The sequence below is a fragment of the Artemia sp. Qi Xiang Cuo genome, chromosome 14, assembly GCF_049724085.1.
Source record: "Artemia sp. Qi Xiang Cuo chromosome 14, ASM4972408v1, whole genome shotgun sequence".
Classification (NCBI taxonomy): domain Eukaryota; kingdom Metazoa; phylum Arthropoda; class Branchiopoda; order Anostraca; family Artemiidae; genus Artemia; species Artemia sp. Qi Xiang Cuo.
This window is the reverse complement of record NC_142807.1, coordinates 31,992,325-32,009,472: the sequence shown is the minus strand read 5'-3', so window position 1 is coordinate 32,009,472 and position 17,148 is coordinate 31,992,325. Positions and strand designations below refer to the sequence as shown.

Sequence of the window (17,148 nt, the reverse complement as noted above, 5' to 3'; positions counted from 1 at the left end):
GAGAAAAAGGGCGGGGGGGGACTAGATTAAGCTTTGGTCTATTTTGACTCTTTAAAAGTGAACTAGAACTTTCCATTTTCAATCAAATGAGCCCTCTCTGAAGTTTATACGAGTATCCCCTCTATAAGAACCATATATATCCCCAAAGTATAACTTACAACGCCTGTTCCTGGGCCAAGGGGGGTTGTGTCGACCCTGGAGTTTTAATATCTGATGGTTGAACTATTTTTTACAAAATGGTCACCTGAAATTTTTATCGGATGGGTTTATCCATCGTGGCGAGGAGGGTGGGAAGGGCTAGTTGCCCTCCGATCTTTTTTCAATCTGAGAAAATGAACCACAACTTTTAATTTCCATTCAAATGAACCCTCTCTGAAGTTTATACGAGCGTACCTTCCATAAGAACCATATATGCCCCCAGAGTAATACTTACAACGCCTGGCCTGTGGGGGGGGGGGGGGGTTTTGTCGACACATGAGTTTTTCTTATCTGACCTTTGAACTATTTTTAACGAAATAACCATACATAAAGGAAATTTTGTCATATAATCTTTGAACTATTTTTAACAAAATGGCTACCTCAAATTTTTTATCAGATGTATTTGTGGAAAAAGGGCTTGGGGGGCCAGTTGCCATCTGATCCCTTTTGACTCTTAAAAATGGCATTAGAACTATCGATTTCCAATCGAATGAGCCCCTTTTGAAGTTTATATGACGACCCCTTCTATATGAAATGCCTCTGGGGAAAACATAAATGGAGTGTGGGGAAAGCTATCTGCCCTCCAATCACTTTTAACTCTTAAAAAGTGAATTACGACTTTCAATTTCCAATCAAAAGAGCCCTCTATGAAGTTTATAAGAGCATACCTTCCATAACAACCATACATGCCCCCAGGGCATAACTTGCAACGCCTGCCCCTGGGCCCTGGGGGGCTGAGTCAACACCGGAGTTTTTTGTTATCAGAACTTAGAACTATGTTTAACAAAATGTCCATCTAAAAATTTTTATCTGATGCATTTAGGACGTGGAGGAGGGGAGCAGGGGGGGGGGGCGAGTTGCCCTCCGATCTCTTTTGACTCTTAAAAAGTGAACCAGAACTTTCAATTTCCAACCAAATGAGCCATCTCTGAAGTTTATACGATCATCCCTTCCTTACGTACTGTATATGCCCGTAGAGCATTACTCATAACGCCTGCCTCCGGGCCCTGGCGGGTTCCATCGACACACGAATTTTTCTTACCTGACCTTTGAACTATTTTTAATGAACTGGCTATTATAAAAATTTCATCGGATGGGATTGGGGAAAAAAGGGTGTGGGGGGGGGGGGCTAGTTGCCCTCGGACGTCTTTTGACTCTTAGAAATTGAACTAGAACTTTCAATTTCCAATCAAATGAGCCCCCTCTGAAGTTTATACGAGCATCCCTTTCATAAGAACAATATACGCCCCTAGGACCACACTTACAACGCTGGCTATCACAAAATTTGTAGCGGACGGGTTTGGGAAAAAAGAGCTTGGGGGGGGGGAGGACTAGTTTAACTCTGTTGACTCTTAAAAAGTGAACTAGAACTTTCAATTTCCAATCAAATGAGCCTTCTATGAAGTTTATACGAGCATCCCTTTCATAAGAACAATACATGCCCTTAGGAAATAACTTAGAACGCCTTCTCCTGTGCCCTGGGGGGTTCTATTGACACCGGATTTTTCTTATCTGACCTTTGAAATATTTTTAACAAGATGTCTATCTCAAAATTTTCATCTGAGGGGTTTTGAAAAAGAAGGCGTGGGGAAGGGGGGCTAGTTGCCCTCAGATCTTATTTGACTATTAAAAACTGAACTCGCATTTTCAATTTCCAATCAAATGAACCCTCTCCGAAGTTTATACGAGTATCCTTTCCATATGAATAATATATGCCCCAGGGCATAAATTACAACGCCTGCCCCGGGCTCTGGGGGGTTGTAACGACACCTGAGTTTTTGTTATCTGACTTTTGAGCAATTTTTAACTTAATGGCTATCTCAAAGTTTTTATTGGATGCATTTGGGGAAAACGGGGCATGAGGGGGGGGGGGGGCTAGTTCCCCTCCAATCTCTTTTCACTCTAAAAAACTGAACTAGAATGTTCAATTTCCAATCAAATGAGCCATTTCTGAATTTTTACGAGCATTCCTTCAATAAGAACCATATATTCCCCAAGGGCATAACTTACAACACCCCCCCGGGCCCTGGGGGGCTGTATTGACCGCAGAGTTTTCTTTATATGGTCTTCAAAAACGCTATCTCAAAGTTATTATCGGATGGGTTTGAGGAAAAAAGGGAGTGGGGGGGGGGGGTAGGTGCCCTCCGAACTCTTTTGACTCTTGAAAAGTGAACTAGAACTTTCAATTTTCAATCAAATGAATCCTCTTTGAAGTTAATACGAGCATCCCTTCCATAAGGCCCATATATGCCCCCCAGGGCATAACTTAAAACGCCTGCCCCCGGGCCCTGGCGGGTTGTGTCGACACCAGAATTTTTTTTATATGACCTTTGAACTATTTTTAACAAAATAGCACTATCTTAAAATCTTTATTGGATGAACTTGGGAAAAAAAGGTTGGGGGGGGGGGGGGAGCTGGTTACCCTCCAAAATCTTTTGACGCTTAAAATTAAAGATAGAACTGTCAATTCCCAAGCAAATGATTTCTTTCTGAAGTTTACACGAATCTCCCTCCCCCATGATCCCTGCTCGCCCCCAGAAAAAAGCTTATAAGCCGGGCCCTGACGGCTGTGGTGTAAATAACCTCCTCTAACACAAAAATTCCTGACTTTTCAACTACTTTGAACAAAATGGCTATATCAAAATTTTGATTGGATGTGCTTGGAGAAATGGTGGGCGTGGAAGGGGTGTTAGTTGCCTTCCAATCACTTTCGACTATTAAAAAGGGCACTAGCCCTTGCAATTTCCAATCGAAGGAGCTCTTTTTGAAGTTTTTACGACACAGCGTTCTATAAAAACTTTATATGCCTCCAGGGCATAACTTACAACCCTTGCCCTGATGGCTGTGGGGGGGGGGGGGGTTGTCATTCCTCAAAGACCTAATTTCAAGAACTTAAAACTACGTTGAATAAAATGGCTATCTCAAAATTTTGATTGAATGTGAATGTGGGGAAAAGGTGGGAGTGAGAGAGGGGTTAGTTGCACTCCAGTCCCTGTCGACTCTTAAAGAGGGCACCGGCCCTTTGAATTTCCAATCGAATTAGACTTCTTTGAAGTTTCTAGGACAACGCCTTTTAAAAACACCTTATATGCCCCCAGGGCATAACTTAAAACCCTTGCCCTGGGGGTTGTGGGGGATTGTCTCAAAAATATATTTTCTATCTGGAAACCTACTACGCTGAACAAAATGGCTATCTCAAAATTTTGATTGGATGTGTTTGGGGCAATGATGGGCGTGGGGGGGGGGGGGTATTTGCCCTCCAATCACTTAACTATTAAAAAGGGCACTAGAACTCTCGATTTCCAATCGAATGAGCCGCCTTTAAGTTTCTACGACGACCCCTTCCATATGAAGTGCCTCTGGGAAAAAATAATAAATAAGTAATAATAAAACATTGGAGCCGTATGGCCTTTACTATAGGCAACGCTATAGCGTTGCCTCTGAAATTGGGCAAAGTTCAAAACTTGCAGCCCATTCCCCGGGGACTGTGGGGGATTAAGTCATCCTCAAAGACATAGTTATTGTACTTTTCCACTATGCTGAACAAAATGGCCATATAAAAATTTTGATCGGGTGACTTTGGGGAAAGAATGGACGTGGGAGGGGGCCTAGGTGCCCTCCAATGTTTTTGGTCACTAAAAAAGGTACTATAACTTTTAATTTCCGTTCCAATGAGTCCTCTCACGATATTCTATGACCACTGGGTCGATATGATTATCGGCGGAAAAAAAAAAAAAAAAAAAAACAAAAAAAACACGCATCCCTGATCTTTCATCTGGCAAAAAATAGGAAATTCCACATTTTGCAAATAGGAGCTTGAGAACTCTGAAGTGGGATTATCTGATGCCCGAAAATTGATAGTGTGATTTTCAATAAGGTTCTGTGACTTATAGGGGGTGTTCCCCCTTTTTTTGAAAATAAGGCAAATATTCTCTGGCACCCAGCTTTTGATGGGTAACACTAAACTTGATGGAAGTTATATATTCCAAATCAGTATAAAAATCTGATTCTTTTGATGTATCTATTGGTATCAAAATTCCATTTTTTAGAGTTTCGGTTACTATTGAGCAGGGTCACACCTTACTTACAATTCGTTACCACGAACTGTTTGATAAAGAATGAACCATCATTCATTGAAGGTTACCGTCATTTATTGATGGTCATTTTTGTTTGTTTTGAATTATTATAAGACTTGATTTCTGATGGATTTAGGTTTTGATATGATATGAGGAAAAAAGTGCGCCCATCAACCCTACAACACTCCCTCCACCGCCATTTCTTAAGCGAAAAGATCGGTAAATTTTTTTTCTTCGGTCATGACTAGACCCAATAAGACATAAGAATGAGTATTGTCGAGGTCTAAACCTCTTCGCATACCTCAACTAAAATCCTCATTTCTGTGTCTCACTGGTACACGCCTCTTTTGCATGAAAGTGCTCTAATCCGCTTGTAAAAATACAAATATCCCGGGTCAAAGTTTTTCTCTGTCAGTCGCAGGTTTCAAAGTTTTAAGGACCAAAAATTCTTCGGAGTATGATATCAAACAGTTCGTGGTAACGAACTGTAAGTAAGGATGGACCCGGCTCAATGGTAACCGAAACTCTAAAAAACGGAATTTTGATACCAATAGATACATCAAAAGAATCAAATTTTAATTCGGATTTCAAATATATAAACTTCATCAAATTCATTTTTACCTATCAAAAGTTACGCACCTGAGAAAATTTGGCTGATTTTCAAAAAAAGGAGGAAAGACCCCTTAAAATTTATAGAACCTTAATGAAAATCACACCATCATATTCAGCGTATAAGAGAACCATACTTTAGAGGTTTCAAGCTTCAATCTACAAAAATGTGGAATTTTCCATTTTTGCCAGAAGAAAGATCACGGATGCGTGTTTATTTTTTTTTTTTTTTTGTTTAGTTTTTTCCAGGGGTGATCGTATCAACCCAGTGGTCCTAGAATATCGTGGGAGGGCTCATTGGAACAGAAATTAAAAGTTGTAGCGCCTTTTTTAAGTGACCAAAAATAGAGGGAAACTAGGCCCCCTCCCACGCTCATTGTTTTTCCAAAGAATTTCGATCAAAATTTTGATATAGCCATTTTGTTCAGCATGGTCGAACATATTATAACTATGTCTTTTAGGATGACTTAATCCCTCGAAGCCCCCAGGAGGAGGGCTGAAAGTTATGAACTTTATCCAATGTTAACTGTATAGTATTATATAGTATATATTATATAGTATTGGTTATTGGGACCCGGCTCAATGGTAACCGAAACTCTAGAAAACGGTATGTTGATACAAATAGATACATCAAAAGAATTGAATTTTAATGCTGATTTCAAATATATAAGTTTCATCAAGTTTAATCCAAAGTTACGCGCCTGAAAAAATTTGGCTGATTTTCGAAGAAAGGGGAAAAGATCGCCTTAAAGTTATAGAACCTAAATGAAAATCACACCATCATATTCTGCGTACCAGAGAACCTTAATGTAGAGGTTTCAAGCTCCTATCTACAAAAATGTGGAATTTTGCATTTTTTCCCAGAAGAAAGATCACGGGTGCGTGTTTATTTTTTTTTTGTTCCCCAGGGGTGATCGTATTGACCCAGCGGTCCTAGAATATCGTGGGAGGGCTCATTGGAATGGAAATTAAAAGTTCTAGAGCCCTTTTTAATTGACTAGAAAAAATGGAGGGCAACTAGGCCCCCTCCCACACTCATTGTTTTCCCAAAGTCACCTGATCAAAATTTTGAGATAGCCATTTTGTTCAGCATGGTCGAAAATATTATAACTATGTCTTTTAGGATGACTTAATCCCCCGAAGTTCCTGGGAGGACGGCTGAAAGCTATGAACTTTACCCAATGTTAACATATAGTATTGGTTATTGGGAAGTATACAGTACCAACGTTTTCAGGGGAGATTTTTCCTGGTAGTGGGGGGGGGGGGGGTCGGGCGGAGACGTACGCCGGGGGGGCCTCCGGGCCCCCCCCCGAAATCTCACGATTTTTTTCATTTTCCCATAATTTTCTGATTTTTTTTCACAGAATAATGGGTTTGAAGGATTTGCCCCCCCCCGAAACAAATCCCCCCCCCCGAAACAAATTCCTGCGTACGTGCCTGGGGTCGGGGGTTATGTGGGAGGATCTTTCCATGAAGGAAGTTTTCATGGGGAAAGGGACATTGCTATGAAGGGGACGCCGGACTTCCCAGCATTATTAAAAAAAAAGATCGGAAATTAAATATAAGAAAACAAGTTTTTCAACTGCAACAGCAGCAACATCAAAACTTTAAACGAAGAGAAAATATTAAATATATGATTGGGTTCACCCCCTAGTCAATACCTCACTCTTTAAGCCAGAGATTTTTTAGTAATTTCATAAGAGCTATTTATTCTAATTAACGGCCTTTGTGATTAAGAGGTCATTTTTAAAGAATTGGAACAAAATTCGAACTTTCGCTTAAAGAGCAAGGTATTGACTAGGGGGCGAACCCCTAATATATGTATTAAAAATATATGAATATAGAAGTTCGTTACGTAAGTTAATTCGTAAGTTACGTATATTTATTACTAATAAAAACGTTCGTAAATAAAATGAAACAAGTTTCGAGAAAGCCATTAAACCAAATAAAAGTAAATTAATATGAAAATTTTTGTTTTAATTGTTCATGTAAGGTGAGCCAAGATCAAAACCTGTATTTTTTCAAAAACGCTCAAATATTAAATAAAAAAAACAAGTTTTTTTAACTGGAAGTAAGGAGCAACATTAAAAACTAAAACAACCAGTAATTATTACGTAAATAAACGAGGCTGTCCCCTCCTCAGCGCCTTGCTCTTTACGCTAAAATTTGACTCTGTCTCACAACTCTATTTTTTTAGACAATAAAAAACTTTAGCGTAAAGAGCGAGGCGTTGAGGAGGGGACAGCCCCTTTCATATACGGAATAATTTCTGTTCGTTTTAAGTTTTAATGTCGCTCCTTACTTTCAGTATAAAAAACTTGTTTTTTTTTATTTAATTTTAAAATGACTTCTAGCACCTAGGCTGTTAAGGTTAGTGGTTTAACAATTTTGAGAAAAATTTCAAAGTCTTTAAGACCCTTCCTACCAAACTTAAATGAATCTCAGCCTTTCCGAATTTTAGGTCAATTCCCCAGCAAGTTATCAAAGAACTTACCAAAGTTAGTTAATCAATCCCAGGCAAATCAAAAAAGAGGCTTCTATTCCAAATTTTGTTTACCCGCAATAGCCTACCACCTGTTTGCTCGACAACTTCGCTGCCTCTTAACTAAGACCAAAGCTTGGTAGTTTGTGCATCCTTATAATTGGACCTCCTTATAATTAAACACAACCCAAAATGCTTTATTTTTTTTATACCAGTAAATTTTAAACCATCAATTGAGTTTCATTAGAATAATATACACTCATAGTTGTTTTCACCCATTTTAATTCCATTCCTTTCAAACGTATAGCAAGTTAACTGGCAAATCATTTATTGATTCACCAATGCTGCAGCAAATTAAACCCACCGCATGAAAAATTACCAATAGCCTAGATGTTTTATAAGTTTAATTTAGGGACAATTTCTCTGTTTTCAAATGAAATAGAATCAAAAAGAAAGATACCAGCAAAAAATTTCCAATTAAAATTGTATAGATAAATTAAAAATCACAGATGTATCTATTCAATAGAATTATTTTTTTCCTAACTGTAAAATTGATTAGTATTGCGATCTTTGTTTCTTTTGTTATGACAAACAAACAAAAAACATACCAAACATATTCTGTATTCAATAGACCTCAAAATGCCACACTTGTTTCTGGCAATCTCGGTTCGTTTGAAACTAAACACAATCATTCAGTTTAGTTTTAGTCCATATTAGATTTATTTATTAGGCTATAAGGCTTTACGTCTCCTCCTTTTACTCTTTACAAATCTTTGAACATATTTGTTGGGAAAAGTACTTTTTATTAATAAAAAAAAAAATATATAGAGTATTTCTGTACCTGTATACTCTTTGGTGGCATCTAAAGGATCGATCCATACTGATACATCTTTTGCAGAGACTAATTCGTTAATGATATTATTTAATCCACCAAGCTGGGAATCATTTTCAAACAGAGAATCAATGTTTACTTCCTTAGCCTTCACCTCTAGAACTTCATCAGCGTGTTCCTCTGATACAACCTTAAAAGATTTTCATGTAAGGTAGAATAATCTAAATCTTGCAAAATAAATGCCGTTGACTACCAGCAACTGTAAGTGTATGCAAGTACATAAATCAGTTATCTCTCAATTATATAGATCAGTTACCTCTTAAACATTGATAGCTATCAATTATCTATAAAAAATTACTAACTTTACTTGAAAGCCTGATATTGTGTTAAAATTTCAGATAAAAGTAATACGCTACCTTCTGAACTAAAAAACTTCTTTAAAGTCCAGAAGATAAGACCTATGAATTTTTAAAGAATATATTCGACATATTCGAGTAGAATGTGGGATCAAATTCGAAAACAAAGCCCACTACCGCGTGGAAATATACCTTACAGTTGAGGCACCCCTCCCCCCAAATAGAAGGATTTACTGATATCTCTCTTAATAGCTTTAGTACAAATATATAATTCTGTATATAATTTTTTCACCCTATAAAAATGAAGCTTTCGAAGTACCAAACCATTCATAGTAATTAATGGTAAATAAGGAAAAACTATTGGCTGAAGGAACAAGAACAACTACAAAAAAACTGAAGTTTTAAAATAATACAGTTGCATTAAATACAACAATACAAGGCAACAGAAGTTTGACAATCCATCGAAAGAATCTACTTTTAATTTTGGTTCCAAATACGTAGTATCAATTAAGTTTAAATTCACCCTTCAAAATTTATCAGCACAGAAAAACAAGCAAATCAGTTACAAAAAAAAAGAAGAAAAATCGTCTCCTGAAAAAGGGTGGCCACGAAAATTGCATCTTCAATTACCATTTAACGAAGGTTTCTAGCCCTTACACCATAAAAGAGAAATTTTGAATTTTTACCAAGAAGAATGGTTATAGAGGCGCATCTATTTGTTTATTTTTATTTCATTATTTTTTTCCTTACACAAGAGGTTATAAGGTCAAACAATTGACGTGAAAATATCGAGAGATATAGGCAAAAACCTCAATTCCTAGGTTTGTTTTACTGCTCTTTTTCAGCAATTAAATAAAAGAAACAAGTTTTTTCAACTGAAAGTAAGGAGCAACTTTAAAACTCAAAATGAAAATAAATAATTCCATATATGACGTTGTTGCTCCCTTTTCAATACCTTACTCATCACGCTAAGCTTTTAGCACTTTCAAAAAAGCTTCCTATTCTAATCAAACAGCCATTATGTTTCAGGAGTCTTTCTTGAAAACTTTGGACCAACAGTGAAACTTTAGCGTAAGGAGCAAGATATTGAGGAGGGGCGCAACCCCTTCATATACGGAACAAGTTTTTAGCACTTTTAAAAAAGCTTTCTATTCTAATTAAACGGCCCTTGTGATTCAGAAGTCGTTCTTAAAAAATTTGAGACAAAGAATGAAACTTTAGCTTAAGGATCAAGGTATTGAGGAGGGGAGCAACCCCTTCATATATGTTTCTGTTCGTTTTATTGTTGCTCCTTACTTTCAGTTGAAAAAACTTGTTTTATTAGTTGCTAATCGTTTTTCAAATAATGCCGGTAAATCTGGCTCACTCTCCATGAAAAATTTCCTCCCCTCACGGAAAACACCTCCGTGGAAAGTTCCTCCCCCGTCAAACACCCCCCCCCCCAGAAAAATCTTTCCGGACGATCCCATCTTTGCTGAAAATAACCCCTTCCCTCCGTATAATTTCTTGCAAAAGGTTCACCCTGAAAAATTCTCCTTGGCATACTTTCATTTGAAAAATAATTAAAGTTCCAGTCGTTTTTCCCAATTACTCTGGAAATCCCCCCTTGCATGGAAATTAGTTTTCGGACATCCAAACCCGCTGAAAAACTTCACCAGAACATCTCAACATGCAAAATTGAGTAGGCAAAGAGAAAGTAAGACAAACAAAAAGATTTTCGCACAAGAATTCTGTAAAATCCCCTATTGTAAAAATCCCTCCCCCCAGTAGTGTGTATTCTATATATATGACCGGGGATTGCATAAAGCGACCAAACACGTTATATTTTGGAACTAGATATTCAGAGACGAGATTTTATAAAGCAACCAGACAGGTTTCTGAGGCAACACCCATTTTCTGGACCACTATTAATTACTATCAACTCTACAAAACTTGGTTTAATGGTTAATGGTTTAACTAGGTTTAATGGTTTAACAATGGTTTAGGTTTAACAAAACTAGGTTTAATGATTGCATACAATATTAGGGATATCAAAAAGTTGTATCATTTGCGTAAAAATAGCTCAATTTGCGAAAAAGGTATTCCATTGGCATAACTCTGCTCTGAATGATCTTAAATGGTGATTGAATAATAGGGGTGAAACAGAGCTTGATAAAATTTTTAATTGGATTGTATGAAGGTGGTAAAAAGGGTTAAACTATTTACCAGTTAAAGTAAGCCCGAAGGGGGTGCTAACTCTTACGCAATTAAATATCAATTAAGAATAACATCATTGGTGTCAATCTACGAAAATGATTATTTTAGTAGAATTGTATGAAAGTAGGAAAAAGGTTTAAACTGCTTACCAGTGAAAGTAAGCCCGAATGGGGTGGTAACTCTTACACAATAAAATATAAATTTTGAATAAAATCATTGGTGTCAATCTACGGAAATGATAAGCAATTTATTATAAATTTGGAATAACATCGTTGGCATCAATCTATGGAAACCTTATGCCTTGACCTAGCCTTACTTCTTGGATGTGTTTTGTACAATACACAAGTACCATTTGAGCAGTGTTGTCAATATAAAATATGCTCCAACATTGTAGTATACTAAAAACTTGATACTAATAGAGATGTAGATGCTAAGAAAAGAATTTTAATAAAGAAATTCAGAACAATCCTTAGAAATCCACTATTGAGATGATTATAGATTTCAACCATCATGAACCGCAAACTTCAATGACCCTAACCACCAAGGACCTCAACCTCCATGGGTCCTCTCTCTCCAGCCTCCAAGGGGCCCCCTCCCTCCAACTTTTTGGGCCCCTCTCCCCATTTTGTATACTTTTTTTAAGTTTTAACTTTTTTTTATTTTTTTTGAACATGGCATTTTTTTTTCAACCATTTTTTTTACATGTCTTAGAATGATATAAAACATACTTAAAACATAAAAAATTCAAATTTAATATTTTACGAATTTAAAATTAGAATGCTATTGATATTTTAGTCGTGACTTTTACTATCAGAAAAATAATGTTTGTAGTAGCACCTTTTTTGGACTTAAAAATTATTCAACTTTTTTTACGTATCTTAAAATGACATGAAATATGCTTGTGGCTCTACCAATCGTACTCTATGCTTGCTCATAGACACGACGCGTCTTTCCCACTGGTCCTCTATGGCGGTTATCGACACTACCTAGTTTATTGCATTTATTAAATCAGTAATTTTTAAGCAGTGGAAGGATAAACACATAACTCATATCTTTAAAAAAGTGAAGATGAAGCATTTTAAGAAAGTGTGTTCACATGATAGTGTTATTGTAGCATTGAATGCTGACGGACAAGCATTTAAACAATGAAACAAGTACAGGTGGTAGCACTATCGGAAACGTATGCTTGCATTGTCATGACAGTAAGGAATTAGGTTTCTTTGGAGTACCAACAAATTAAACTCAAATGATGATAGATATGCGAGATTGAGATTTCCGGAGATGATTGCACTCAAAGAGAATGCCAACATAAAAATAATAGTTGATGAAGAGGGGAATCTTCTTGCTAGTGCTTGTGGTAACATGTTACCAAGTGTTAAAGCCTATCGTCAGCTTTCGGGTATTAGCATTCAACACATGGTGAAAAGAAGACAGGCGTACTCCTCAACTAATGTCATAAGCCATATCTTGTCCACGTGTTGGAACTGTTACCTGTGTAAAAATAATGTGGTAATAGACAGTGAAATTGCCGAAAAAATAAAAAGGGCATTGGTAGAAAATATCACTATGGAATATAAAGATGAATCGATGATAAACAAAGTACCAGCAAACGTTACTACCATTGATCAAACAGTCAATGAGCCCAATAATAGCAAAGATGAAATGCATATTGAACATGTGAATGACCCCCCAGTAAAAATGTGTTCACAAGATAGTGTTATTGTAGCACTGAATGTTGACAAGGAGAAGTATTTGAATTATGAAACAAGTACAAGTGGTAGCACTATCGGTAACTTTTGCGTGCGTTGTCATGACAGTGAGAGTTTAGATTTCTTTGGAGTACCCAAGAATTTCCATTATACAAATTCTGAATATGCGAATGTATCATTTCCAGAGATGATTGCACTCAAAGAGAATGCCAACTTAAAAATAATAGTTGATGAAGAGGGGCATCTTCTTGCTAATGGTTATGGTAACATGCGACCTATTGATAGATCCTATCGTCATCTTTTAGGTTTTGGCGTTCGAATGAAAGCAAAGCGGAAAAGAAAGGCCTACTCTTCTACTAATATCATAAACCATATCTTGTCTACGTGCCGGAACTGTTATTGTAAAAATAACGTTGAAAAAGACAGTGAAATTGCCGGAAAAATAAAAAGGGTAGAAAATAATGGTAGAAAATATCACTAAGGAATATAAAGATGAATCGATGAAAAACAAAGTGCCAGCAAATGTTACTACCATGATTGATCAAACAGTCAATGAACCAAATAATACCAAAGACAAAACGCATATTGAATCTGTCGGTAACACACCAGTAAAAATTGTCTATGACTCAAAATAGAATAATGATTATTCTACTGATTACGAATTATGACAAGACGATAGCTACACTATCAAGAGAGAACATAGTGAACTATTTTATGGAACAGATTCAAAATGTCTAAAGTTGTTCATTGATATTAATAATGTATAATAATAAATTGTTTGTATTAATATTTTTCAAAACATTATTTGATTAAAAATATATTATGCCTTACATTGTTATGTGTTCATTATTTTTAGAGTATGCTAGCATATCGAACGTTTATAATGTCTATTAAAACATCGGAGATGTAAGAAAAGGAATTTGCATACATCTTATGTCGGATAGATAGGTTAACATGGAGAAAATATAAGCATCAGAATGAATAAATTCTTTATCAACACCTTTTGTCGGATAGGTCAGGATAAAATTGATAAAATCTAAGTATCAGAGCGAATAGATTCTTTATCAACATCCTTTGCCGGATATGTCGGTTAACATTATCAAAACCTAAGTGTCAGAGTGATGAACTTCTGTATCAACATCTATAGTCAGGTATATGGGATAACATTGACAAAATCTAAGTATCAGAGTGAATAATTGTTTTCTATCAACATCTTTGTCAAATAGATCGGAATAAAATATACTAAATCTAAGTATCAGATTAAATAAATTCTTTATCAACATCCTTTTTCGGATATGTTGGATAACATTGTCAAAACCTATGTATTAGAGTGAATAAATTCTTTATCATCGTCTTTTGACAGATACGTTTGACAACACTACCAAAACATAAATATCATAGTGAATAAATTTTTTATCAACTTATTTTGTCGGATACATCAGATAACATTCACGAAATCTAAGTATCAGAGTGAATAAATTCTTTATCAACTTCTTTTGTCGGGTAAATCAGATAGCATTCACTAAATCTTAACATCAGAATAAATAAATTCTTTATTATCCTAGTTTGTCAGATATGTCTCATGAAATTGAGAAAATGTAAGCATTAGAGTGAATGAATTGTTTATCAATGTCTTTTGACAGATAATTTTGGTAGCACTGATAAAATTTAAGTATCAGCGTGACAAGTTCTTTATTAACATTCTTTATTGATATCAATTGTTGGATGTATCAAAAAACATTGACAAAATCTATTTATTTGAATGATTAAATTCTTTATCAACATCTTTTGTCGGATACATCAGATAATGTTCACGAAATCTAAGTATCAGAGTGAGTAACCTCTTTATCGTCCTTTGTAAGATATGCCTGATAAAATTGAGAAAATCTAAGTATCAGAGTGAATAAATTCGTGTCTGTCTGGGCGGGTGTGCTGCCATCTATAACCAGTCTAACCTAAATTCAACGCAACGATGCATAAAGTCAAAATTAATAAAACTTAGATTTTATGAATGTTATCTGATGTATCCGATAAACACGTTGATAAGGAATTTATTCACTCTGATACTTAGACTTCGTCAATTTTTTCCGATGTATCTGACAAAAGATGTTGATAAAAAAAAATTATTCACTCTGACACTTAGATTTTGTCAATTTTATCCTATGTATCCGAGAAAAAGATGTTTATATTGAATTTAATCACTCTGATACTTAGATTTTGATAATGTTATCCGACGTATCCAATAAAGGATGTTGGTAATTAATTTATTTACTCTGACACTTAGATTTTGTCAATGTTATCCTATGTATCCGACAAAGGATGTTGATATAGAATTTAATCACTCTGATACTTAGATTTTTATAATATTATACAAAGTATCCGTCATAGTATGTTCATAAACAACTTGTTCACTCTGATACTTAGATTTTGTAAATTTTATCCGACGTATTCGACAAATAATGTAGATAAAGAATTTATTCATTCTAATATATAGATTTTGTCAGTGTTATCCGCCGTATCGGACTGCTGATATTGATAAGAAAAACGTTATTAAAGAATTTATTCACTCTGATACTTAGATTTTGTCAATGTTATTAAACGTATCTGTCAAAAGACATTGATAACGAATTTATTCACGCTGATACTAGGATTTTCTCAATTTTATCAAGCGTATCTGACAAATGACGATGATAATGGATTTATTCGCTCTGATACTTCGACTTTTTAAGCGTTATCCAGTGTATCTGTTAAAAAAATTTTATAAGGAATTCACTCACTCTGACACTTAGAATTGGTTTAATTTGTCCAACGTATCCGACATAGTAAACTGATAAAGATCTTATTCAATATGGTGCTCCGAGTTTTTCAATTTTATCCGGATAACCTATGAATCCGGCATATGATGATGATAAAAAATTTATTCGCTCTGATACTTAGATTTTGTCAATTTTATCCGACATATCTTACAAAAGATGTTGATACAGCATTTATTCATTTTAATACTTAGATTTTCTCAACGTTATCCTATCTGTCCGTCAATTGATGCCGATAAAGAGATTAATCACTCTGATACATTCTGATACTTAGATTTTGTCAATTTTATTCGTTGTATTCTACAAAAGGATGTTAATGAGTTCTTTATCAATCTGATGCATAGATTTTGTCAATTTTTCCAACATATTTGATAAACAAAAGGATGGTTAAAAATTATTCACTCTGATGCTTAGATTTTGTTAATGTTATCCAATGTATCATAGGAAGCGCTCTAGCGCTGCCTAAGTAAAGAACGATGTGGGCACAATGTGTTTTTTCTCCACCCGGGCACTTCGTATCGAAGGAGTTGTCGTAGAAACTTCGGAAAGGGTTCATTCGATTGGAAATTGGAGTGGCTAGTGCTTTTTTTAATAGTCGAAAGTGATTGGAGGGCAACTAGCCCCCCCCCACACCCATCATTCCCCCAAACACATCTAATCAAAATTTTGCAATAGCCATTTTGTTCAGCGAAGTTGATTTCCAGATAGAAAATAAGTTTCTGAGGAGGACATTCACCCACAACCTCAGGGCAAGGGTTTTAAGTTATGCCCTGGGGGCATAAAGGTTTTTATAGAAGGTGTTGTCTTAGAAACTTCAAAGCAGGCTCATTCGAATGGAAATTCAAAGAGCTAGTACCCTTTTAATAGTCGAAAGTGATTGGAGTTCAACTAGCCCCCCCCCCCACGCCAAAAATTCCCCAAATAAATCCAATCAAAATTTAAAGATAGCCATTCTGTTCAGCGTAGTTGATTTCCAGATAGAAAATATGTTTTTGAGGAGGGCACTCCCCCACAGCCCTCAGGGCAAGGGTTTTAAGTTATGCCCTGGGAGCATATAAGGTTTTTATAGAAGGCGTTGTCGTAGAAACTTCAAAACAGGCTCATTCGACTGGAAGTTCAAAGGGCTAGAGGCCTATTTAATAGTCGAAAGTGATTGGAGGGCAACTAGCCCCCTCCCACGCCCCTCATTGCCCCCAATACATCCAAACAAAATTTTGAGATAGCCATTTTGTTTAGCTTAGTTGATTTTCACATAGACAATATGTTTTGAGGAAGCCACTCCCCCAAAGCCCTCAGGGTAAGGGTTTTAAGTTATGCCTTGGGGGCATAAAAGGTTTTTATAGAAGGAGCTGTCATAGAAACTTCAAAAATGTCTCATTCGCTTGAAAATTCACAGGTCTAGAGCCATTTTCAAGAGTCGAAAGTGATTTGAGGGCAACTAACCTCCCTTTCACGCCTACAATTTCCCCAAACACATCCAATAAAAATTTTTCAATAGCCATCTTGTTCGGCGTTTTGGGTTTCAAGGTAGAAATTATGTTTTTGAGGAGGATACTGTCCCACAGCCCTAAGGGTAAGGGTTGTAAGTTATGCCCTAGGGGCATATAAGGCTTTTACTGAACGTGTCATCGTAGAAACTTCAAAAATGACTCATTCAATTGGAAATTAAAATGGCTAGTGCCCTTTTTAATAGTCGAAAGTGATTGGAAGGCAACAAACACCCTTCTACGCCCACCATTTCCCCAAAAATATCCGATCAAAATTTCATGATAGCCAATTTGTTATACGAAGTTTAAAGTTCAGGAAATTATACCTTTGAGCAGGAAACTCTCCCCATAGTCTTCAAGGCAAGGGTTATAGGTTATGCCATGGGGGCA

At 36.1% G+C, this 17,148-nt stretch overlaps 1 protein-coding gene across 2 annotated transcripts in view; it reads right to left on the bottom strand.

The window, feature by feature from the left end:
* The window catches only part of LOC148944371 (putative inositol monophosphatase 3), a 173,619-nt gene that overhangs the window by 91,724 nt on the left and 64,747 nt on the right, over nucleotides 1–17,148 (bottom strand). For both annotated transcript variants that reach the window (XM_089100217.1, XM_089100216.1), the window contains one exon: nucleotides 8,207–8,387. In XM_089100217.1, coding sequence (XP_088956343.1) covers nucleotides 8,207–8,387 — 181 coding nt within the window. The remainder of the gene's footprint in view (nucleotides 1–8,206; nucleotides 8,388–17,148) is intronic.